This window comes from Chiloscyllium plagiosum, chromosome 24 (genome assembly GCF_004010195.1).
Source record: "Chiloscyllium plagiosum isolate BGI_BamShark_2017 chromosome 24, ASM401019v2, whole genome shotgun sequence".
NCBI lineage: Eukaryota > Metazoa > Chordata > Chondrichthyes > Orectolobiformes > Hemiscylliidae > Chiloscyllium > Chiloscyllium plagiosum.
The window spans coordinates 49,579,858-49,589,816 of NC_057733.1; the positions used below are offsets into that span (position 1 = coordinate 49,579,858).

General features: G+C 43.4%; 1 protein-coding gene across 1 annotated transcript in view; it reads right to left on the bottom strand.

Moving 5' to 3' along the window:
• The window catches only part of LOC122562354 (voltage-dependent calcium channel gamma-4 subunit-like), a 41,272-nt gene that overhangs the window by 18,302 nt on the left and 13,011 nt on the right, over positions 1–9,959 (bottom strand). Inside the window, exons 4-5 of the mRNA XM_043715231.1 lie at positions 9,129–9,214; positions 8,319–8,444 (exon numbers count right to left, since the gene is read on the bottom strand). Coding sequence (XP_043571166.1) covers positions 8,319–8,444; positions 9,129–9,214 — 212 coding nt within the window. The remainder of the gene's footprint in view (positions 1–8,318; positions 8,445–9,128; positions 9,215–9,959) is intronic.

The following is a 9,959-nucleotide window of genomic DNA, read 5'->3' on the forward strand; positions in this document are numbered from 1 at the left end:
CTGTACCTCAGACTACAGAATCCCCTAACACAATTGATCTCTTGGAAGCCGACGTACCCCTCGTTGCATTAGAGCCAGACTCAATACCAGAAACTTGGCTGTTCGTGCTACGTTCCCCTGAGAATCCATCACTCCCTACATTTTCCAAAACAGCATTCCTGTTTCAAATGGGTATATCCACAAAAGACTCCTGCACTAGCTGCCTACCTCTCTTACCCTTCCTGGAGTTAACCCATCTATGTGATTGTATCTGAGACCTTCCCCCTGTCCTATAACTGCCATCCATCACATACTGTTGCTGTTGCAAATTCCTCATCGCTTCTATCTGTCTCTCCAACTGATTCACTCGATCTGATAAGATTCGCATCCAACAGCATTTCTGGCAGATATAATCCGCAGTAACCCTTAAACTCTCTTTAAACCCCCACACCTGACAAGAAGTACATATCACTGCAAAGGCCATTTTTGCTCCTTCACAATCTACAGACCAGAAAATAACACAGCCTTATTCCTCGACAAACACTGCCCCAGGTTAAATTAATAGCTATGGCTTATATTTTAAGTTTAATCAAGAGACTTATCTCCAAAAACATATAACCAAGAAAGAATCCACTTTACTCACTACTGCAGCCTTTCTCTTGGACTGACTTAAAACAATAATTAACTTATCTGATTCTGTGCTGTGAACTTCGCCCAACAGTTCCTCCAAGATTAGTTGTGAATTTCACTGTTTGTTAATTTTCCCAGATGCACTCCGATGTCCAGCAATACACAAACTCAAAAACAGCAAAGGCAGTAACTGTGTAGGTTCTCTCTCTCTATGTGTGTAGGTTAGGGTGGATTGGCCATGCTAAATTGTCCATAGTGTTCAGAGATGTGTAGGTTAGGAGCATTAGTCAGCGGAAAATGTCGAGTAATAGGGTAGGGGAGTAAGTCTGATTGGGATACTCTTCAAATGGTCAGTGTGGACTTGTTGGGCTGATAGGCCTGTTTCCACACTGTAGGAATTCTAATTCTAAAAAATGCTGTAATTGTACCAGCCTCCACCACTTCCTCTGGAAGCTCATTCCATACATGCACCACCCTCTGCGTAAAAGCTTTCCCCCAGGTCACATTTATTCTTTCCCCTCTCACCCTAAACCTATGCCCTCTTGTTCTGGATTCCCCCAACTCAGGGAAAAGACCTTATGTAATTATCCCATCCATGCCTCTCATGATTTTATAAACCTTTATAAGGTCACTCCTCAGCCTCCGATGCTCCAGGGAAAACAACCCCAGGCTGTTCAGCCTCTCCCTATAGCTCAAGCCCTCTAACCCCGGCAACGTCCTTGTAAATCTTTTCTGAACCCTTTTAAGTTTCACATCTACAGATAGGAAGGAGACCAGGATTGCACACAGTATTCCAAAAGTGGCCTAACCAATGATCTGTACAGGCTATAACATGACCTCCGAACTCTTATACTCAATGTTCTGACCAATACAGGAAAGCATACCAAACGCCTTCTTCACTATGGCACCGAACACTTATCTAAATTAAATGCCGTCTGCCACTTCTCAGCCCATTGGCCCATCTGATCAAGATTCTGTTGTAATCTGAGATAACCTTCTTCGCTGTCCACTACACATCCAATTTTGGTATCATCTGCAAACTTACTAACTATACCTCTTATATTCACGTCCAAATCATTTATATAAATGACAAGAACTAGTGGAGCCAGCACTCATCCTTGTGGCACACCACAGGTCACAGGCCTCCAGTCTGAAAAGCAACCCTCCACCACCACCCTCTGTCTTCTGCCTTCGAGCTAGTTCTGTATCCAAATGGCTTGATCTCCCTGTATTCCATGAGATCTAACCTTGCTAACCAGTCTCCCATGGGGAACCTTGTTGAACGCCTTACTGAAGTCCATATAGATTACATCTACCGCTCTGCCCTCATCAATCTTCTTTGTTATTTCTTCAGGTGGGAAGGTGAGTGAAAATGACACAAGGAGTCTCAAAGGGATGTAGACAGGCACCATAAGTGTGCAAACATTTGCCAGATGGAATAAAACGTGGGAAAATATGAGTTAAGCACTTTGACAAAAAGAATAAAGCAGCTGAATATTATTTAAATTGAGAAACACTGCAGAAAACTGAAGCTTAGAAGTGTATGCATGAATCACAAAAAAGCTAGCATCCAAGTTTTGCAGTTGATAGTGAAGGCAAGAGGAATGTTACCTTTCATTTCAAAGGGAATGGAATATAAAAATAACAAGTATCGCAAAGAAAAACACAAGACACGGGTTAGACCACAGCTAGAATATTGTGAATAGTTGAGGTCCTGTTATCTGAGGAAAAATATACTGGCATTGAAGGCATTCTGGGGAAGGTTCACTAGATTGATACTCGGTTTGAGTAGATTTTCTCATGAGGAGAGGTTGAGTACGTTGGACCTGTACTCACTGGAGTTCAAAAGAATTGGAGGAGACCCTTTGAAACATTTAAGATTCTTACAGGACTTAATAGGATGCTGACAGGCTGCTTCCCCTTATGTGGAGTGTCGAACAAAGGGCATAATTTCAGAATAAAGGGTCACCCATTTGAGATAGAGATGTGGAGGAATTTCTTTTCTCAGAGGGTAGTTAACGTGTAGAATTGTTGTAGAGGCTGGGATGTTACAACGATGCAAGGCTGACATGGATGTATTCTCAATCGGTGGGAATCAAGGATCAGGGAACGAAGGTAGAAAAATGGAGTTGAGGATTATCAGATCGACCGTGATCTCATTGGATGGTGGAGCAGACTTGTTGGGCTGAATGGTCTGTTGCTGATCTTTTATCTTAAGGTCTGATGGTCACACACATGCAGATCCTTTAGGATTCACTGAAGAGTACACTGCTTGTGATCGCTGAGCTAAGTGACTCCCTGTTGACCTCAGCAGCTTCAGCACTTCCTCAGATGTAAGTCCCCTGATGTAACCCAGATGAGGACTGAAGCTATGGGAATTACTGGGCAGGCTGGTTCAGTCCCAAAACTACAAAAGTGTGTGATCTGCATCCTGGAACGCTTTTTTTTCACATGGTTGACTGATATCATTATTTTAATGCAATATAGATTAATCTCCTTCAGAATTTATTAAGGGGAATTAAAAAGAGTTGAAAACTTTAGGTGAATGTTAAACCAAGTTTCTGATGTAAATATGGAAATGGGAATTTATAAGAGAAAAGTTGACAGAAAATGAAAGGTGTAAGGTTTTTAAGTATACGATGGTGCTACAGTGAAATAATAATGTGTCCTGAGATTTAGACCTGCAAAATAATATGGATTGTTGGAAGAAACACAAGAGTTTCCCTCCAGAGAAGCCTGAGTAGCTGCAAGATTGAAAACTGAGATAGTACATTGCTAATACAGGCAGGAAAATATACATGTGGTGTGCCAATTTTTAAATCGGCATATTTTTTTCATATCTGAAAACATGGTTGTGATAACCAGACAAATTATCCTTTCCATATATTCTCTATTACCTGATATAGAGCCAAAGAATCATCCTTATAGAGTCACAGGTCATAGAGCATGGAAATAGACCATTCGATCCAACTCATCTTTGCAGACCAAGTTTTCCAAACTCAATAGTCCCACTCACCTGCATTTGGCCCATATCCCTCTAACTCTTTGCTATTCATGTACCTATTCAAATGTCTTTTAAATGTTGTAACTGTACCTGCATCCCTCACTTCCTCCGGCAGTTCATTCCATGTACGAACCACCATCTGCATGAAAATGTTGCTCTCAGGTCCCTTTTAAATCTTTCTCCTCTCACCTTAAAAATGTACCCTCCAGTTTTGAACTCACCCACCTGAGGGAAAAGACCTTTGGTATTTGCCTAACGAATGCCCCTCATAATGTTATAAACCTCTATAAGGCCATCCCTCAATTTCCTACACTCCAGTAAAAAAGTCTCAGCCTACCAAGCCTATCCTTATAACTCAAACCCTCCAGTTCCATCCTGGTAAATCTTTTCTGAACAATCTCCAGTTTAATAATATCCTTCCTATAGCAGGGTGACCAGAACTGCACACAGTACGACAGAAGAAGCTTCACCAAAACCCTATACAACCTCAAAACTCCAACTTCTTTTCTCAAAGATTTGAACAATGAAGGCCAGCCTGCTAAATGCCTTCTTAACCACCCTGTCTACATGTGATGCAACTTCAAAGAACTATGTACCAGAACCCCTAGGTCTCTTTGTTTGACAACACTATCCGGGGCCTACCATTAAGTTTTGCCCTTGTATGTTTTACCAAAATGCACTTATCCAAATTAAACCCCATCTACCACTCCTCAGCCCATTGGCCTAATTGATCAAGATCCCCTTGTAATCTTAGGTAACCTTCACTGTTGGCTATACCACCAATTTTGATGTTATCTGCAAATTTATTAACCATGCCTCCTATATTCTCATCCAAATAATTTTTATAAATGACCAACAAAGGTGGATCCAGTGCCAATCCCTGTGGAACAATGCTGGTCGCAGGTCTCCAGTCCCAAAAACAATCCTCCACTGACACCCTCTGTCTCCTACTATCAAGCCAATTTTAGCTCCATTTCTCATTGGCCCTTCACCCTAATTGGCTTCTAGTGGGACTTAAAGGAGTAAGGTATGTTCCAAAACAAGTTTGTGCATTTCCATTAAATTCTGAAGCATGAACTAATCAAGGAATGCTCTTAGAATTGCTGCAATGTGTTTGAGAGGTTAGGTTACCAAATGCACCTATGATGATTTATGCATTAGAGAAGAGTTGAATGACTCAGTTGTTAAACAATTTAGCTTCACAAACATATGCCTGTGTTGAGAGTGAGAACGAGAATTGAAGGATTTCACTGTTGAAAGAAAAAGAGTTAAGAGTATGTATGAGGTGTGAATTGACAGTTTGTTAGTGAGAAATCCATTTTACTGGCCCATTAATGATGGTTCCTCACCCTATCCCAGTGGAATCCAAAATATCAAGACTGTATTTTCATTGAGGGATAAAACACAGATAAAGCCATTTGGCCCTTTTCACGTATGTTAGATATTTGATTGAATTATCCAACTAATCCCATCTCACCCTGTTCTCAGACCTGTCAATCTGTTCCATTCAAATGTTAATCAGATTTCTTTTTAAAATTACTGTAAAATTTGCCTCCTTGATATTTTAAGCGAGTCAGCCATGTATTCTAGATCACAAGAACTCACTGTGTCAAAAAATACTTCATCAGGCCACCTCTTGTTCTTTTTGCCAATCACCTTAAATATCTAGTTTTTAACACCTTGGCCATTAGATACCAGTTCTCTTTGTTAACTCTATTTAAAGTCTTCAGGGTTTTAAATATCTCTCTAAGGAGGATATCCCAACTTCTCCAAAGTATTCACAAAACTGTAATTCTTCATTCCTGAAATGATTCTCATAAATTTCTTCTTCACCCTCCTAAACTCTTGATGTCCTAACTAATGTATGTTGCCAAACCTGAACACGATAATCCAGCTGAGGCCTATCTAGTGGTTAGTGGAGCTTTTATGTCTCTATTAGTAAAGTCAAGCATCCACTTACAGAAGCAACACACTATGGATGCTGAAAATACAGAAAATCCTAAAAATACTCAGCAGGTCTGCCAGCAGTTGTGGAGAGAGAAATGGAATTAACATTTCAGGTCCATAACCTCTCATCAGAACTGGGAAAAGTTAAAAATGTAGTAGATTTTAAGCAAATGGGGAAAGTGGAAAGAAAGAACAAAACAGCAGGTCTAATAGGGTGAAAGGTTGAATGACAGAAGAGTCAATGTAACGGGACAAATGGAGAAAGAAAAGCTGAACCTTGAGGAGGTGTAAACGGCAGGATCATTTGTAGATGATGCACAAAAGCAAAACTGCAAGGAAAATGAGAGAAAAACTAGCAAAGGTGAAAACAAATCAGAACAGAAATGATAATCCAAAGTTGTTGAATTCAGTGTTGAGGACAGAAATTGGTGAAATGCCCAATCAAAAGATGAGGTGCTGTTTCTTGAGCTCGTGTTGAGTTTTGTTTGAAGAGTACAGCAGGCTGAGGACAGAGAGGTTTGGGTGGCATTAAGGTAAAGAAGCACATTAACCTGTGAGTGGAAACTCAAGGGTCATGTTTGAGAACAGAAAGGAGTTGTTAAACAAAGTGATCACATTCAATGTAAAGCAGCCTTCATCATGAATACAGTGTGCTACACTGAAAGTAATTGCAAACTGGTTTGAAGAATAGTCACTGAAATTGAAATGTTGACTCTGTTTTCTCTCCATAGATGCTCCATAGATCATGGACTGCCTTATTAAATACCTATTCAAAATCAAAGTAAGCTGCATCAGAATGGAGAGATGGTGAAGTAATGATACTATAACTATAGAGTAATGAAAGGATGCAGGCTATTGGTAATACTGGAGGAATATGGCTGCAGGCTTGAAAGACTGCCTAGTCTATTCTGATTTGCTGTGTTTTCTAAATCCCACAATGGCATCTGGCAGAATTTAAATTGTTGGTGATGGTGACCATGAAACCATCATCATTTTTGTTTAAAATCCATCCGGTTCACTAATGTCCTTTAGGGAAGAAAATCTACCATCCTTACCTGGTCTGGCCTCCTTGTGACTCCAGACTCACAGCAAAGTGGTTGGCTCTTAGGTGAAAGGTGATTAGGGACAGGCAATCAATGTTGGCCACGTGCGTGATGCCCACATCCGATGAAAGAACAGAGCAAGAAAAACTGCAACTGTCCCTGTTACTTGGTTGAAAGACTCTCTCAGTCAGTTGTTGACAATGAATGTTTGTAGGGTTTGAGAAAATGGAACTTATCATCCACAGTGTGTTCTTGGTGGCTGTGACACTGACAATTGTGGTTGGCTTTAGCAGGAGGTATTGCAATTCATGGGCTCACTATGAGTTTGTTCAACTGAAGGTTTATTGGTCGAATCATAGAGCAGGAGAAAGAGGCCATTCTGGCCATGCTCCCTCTCCTATCTTTTCAAAAATATGGCCATTCCCTTCCTTTTATTCCTGCCAATGGCGCCTTTTCAACAATATCTCCAATTCTTGAAAGTCAGTCTTGAATCTGTTTCCTACACTGAGTCAGGCAAAGTGTTCCAGATCCTACCACTCATTGATTTAAAATTATCTCTGCAACTTTCCTCCAATTTTTGTTGTTATTTTAACATGCAAGGGAATTGAATTGAATTTATTACGGCGTGTACCGAGGCCCGGTGAAAAGCTTTGTCTTGCCAGCAATATAGGCAGATCACAGAGTTATGTAGCATAGATAGTAAATAATAGGTAAACAGCAGCAAAAACAAAAACACAGCTACAGGCGAATGTGTGTAACCTAGCTTAGTGTGTGCATTATATTAGGTTACTTCCAGTGTGGAAACAGGCCCTTCGGCCCAACAAGTCCACACCGACCCTCCGAAGAGCCACCCACCCAGATCCATTCCCCTACACCTAACACTATGGGTAATTTAGCATGGCCAATTCACCTAACCTGCACATCTTTTGGACTGTGAGAGGAAACCGGAGCAAACACGGGGAGAACGTGTAAACTCCACACAGTTGCCTGAGGTGGGAATTGAACTCAGGTCTCTGGCGCTGTAAGGCAGCAGCGCTAACCACTGAGCCACCATCCATTGAAAATTACGTTAGAATACAGAGACTAAAGGTTAAAAAAGGTCCCCTGTAACTTTAAAGGTATTTTCTGGAGAATTATAGAAGTCTGTGTGTTGGCTGTGATTGGAAACCGGTTTGTGGCAAAACAGATAGTCTTTATTTATTTCCCCGGAGAGGCAGCTGCAGAAAGGCCTGAAGGCCTGTAGCTTGTAGTAATGGCTAACCTGATTCCTCTATTGTTTGGGTCATGAGGAATCTTGGCTTTGCAAACAGAGGAGAATGGGGTTGAAGTGATGGACTGACTAACATCGGGTAAACCAATAGGGCCTTGTCACCTGGTCACCTGTGCTGGGCAGTCTCTCAACCAGTTTCATTGGTCAAGAGACGATCAGTTCTGTGGGATCTCCCTTTGACAAGAACTGGCGCCTCTGGAGCGCGAGGCGAGGCCAGTGGAAAGCTGAATGTGACTGGCCGGAGGGGGCTGGATTCCTGTGTGGAGCTGGGGCTGAGATTCCGGGGGCCTGGCCCACTGGGTGGGTATAAGCTCACGGTGTGAATGGACTCCGAGGTCCCTGTACTCTCAGGGAGTGGGGTAGGGTATAGCAGGCAGCGAGAGAGCTGTATGTTCACAAGAGGAAGGTGTCCCGATAGGAACAGAGTATTTCCCTAAACCCATACCTGGTGCTCCACTAAACAATCCCAACAATGTTCCCATGTTCCCAACATGGTAAGGCTGCGAATAAACCCAAAATGCACAGCCTTCCGGCCTTTCAACACAGGCAGGAATACTGAGATCCAGAAAATCTTCCAAATATAACAAAAGCAGACATTTCAGGCAGCATCTGAAGAGAGAGAGACAGAGTTCACGTTTCCGAGTCCGGGTGCACTGATGCTGTCAGACCTGCTGAGTTTTTCCAGCCAATTCTGCTTTTGTTTTCGATTCCCAACCTCCGCAGTCTTGTTTTCGGGGAAAGTGTGTGTGTGGAATGGAGGGGGGGGGGGGGGGGGGGAGCAGATCCTGTTAGCCCAGCCAGGGTGTGCAAGGGGAAGGAGCCGGCTGTAGTTTGGGGCTGGAACCCTGTTGTTTAGCTGCTTCCTTTACCCAGTGTTTATAACATGGATAAGCGTTGCGGCATCTTTACTGACAACATCAACTGTCATCATGACAAGATACTTCGGGATGCGGGAGAAAGTCAGAGGAGTTACAATTGTCCAAGTGAGTCCCACAGGCAGGGGCTGAGGGCGATGGCTGTAACATTGAAGGGGAGCTGGACACAAACACAAGGAACACAGGATAATGCGAACGCGTTAAATGAGGCAGAATCGGAGGGGGGTGGGGAGGGGAATGGAAATCTCAAAAACAGCAGCAATATCAGCATTGGCTGGATTTGCTTGATTCCGGACTCTTGTTCCGAATGCAAAGAGCAGAGAGCCGCAATTGCGATCCTATTTGTGACAAAGGCAGTATCCCGCCTTGATGAATCTTACATAAGCTGGTTTCATAAGCAGACGCCTTTCTGTGCGCTTGGCTGACTGTGCACATGATGTGGCTCTGAGGGCGCATTGACTGTCCGCTGGAATAATACAGACATGGAACCGTTCACGTGTGTACCCACAGCTTCCTCCCCACCCCCCTCACTCTGAGCAATAAACAGAGACACAGACAGCCGGGGACAAAGCATAGAGAGCAGTGAACGCGCGGAACCGTGCACCCTTCATTGGAAAAGGCAAAGCCCATTCCATTCAAACGCCTCACTTCTCAGTGGAGAAAGTGAGGACTGCAGATGCTGGAGCTCAGAGTCGACAGAGTGGGGCTGGAAAAGCACCGCGGGTCAGGCAGCTTCCGAGGAGCAGGAGAATCGACATTTCAGGCAGGAGCCTTTTACCCTGATTCATTCCTGATGAAGGCCTTTTTGCCCGAAACGTCCTCTCTCCTGCTCCTCGGATGCTGCCTCACCTGCTGTGCTTTTCCAGCCCCTCACTTCTCAATCCCTGGCAAAGTCTGCTTCCAGTTTGACAACTGCCTCCCCCTAATCCTCAGGTAGGGAGCGAGCTCTGAATAAATTCAGTCTGTCCCCCGGATTCAGGAGGTGGGTCTCCCTGTGTGTTCCTGTGTGTGTGTGTGTGTGTGAGAGAGAGAGATAGAGAGAGAGAGACCCCCTGAATATTGGGGTGAATCCTGTTAAACGATCTGAATGGACTAACTGACCAGTCCAGCCCCCACCCCAGGCTCCCGGGATGGACACACACACACACACTCTCCCAGACAACAACTCTCTCATACACACACACACACAAGCGCACTCTCCCCACCCCCCC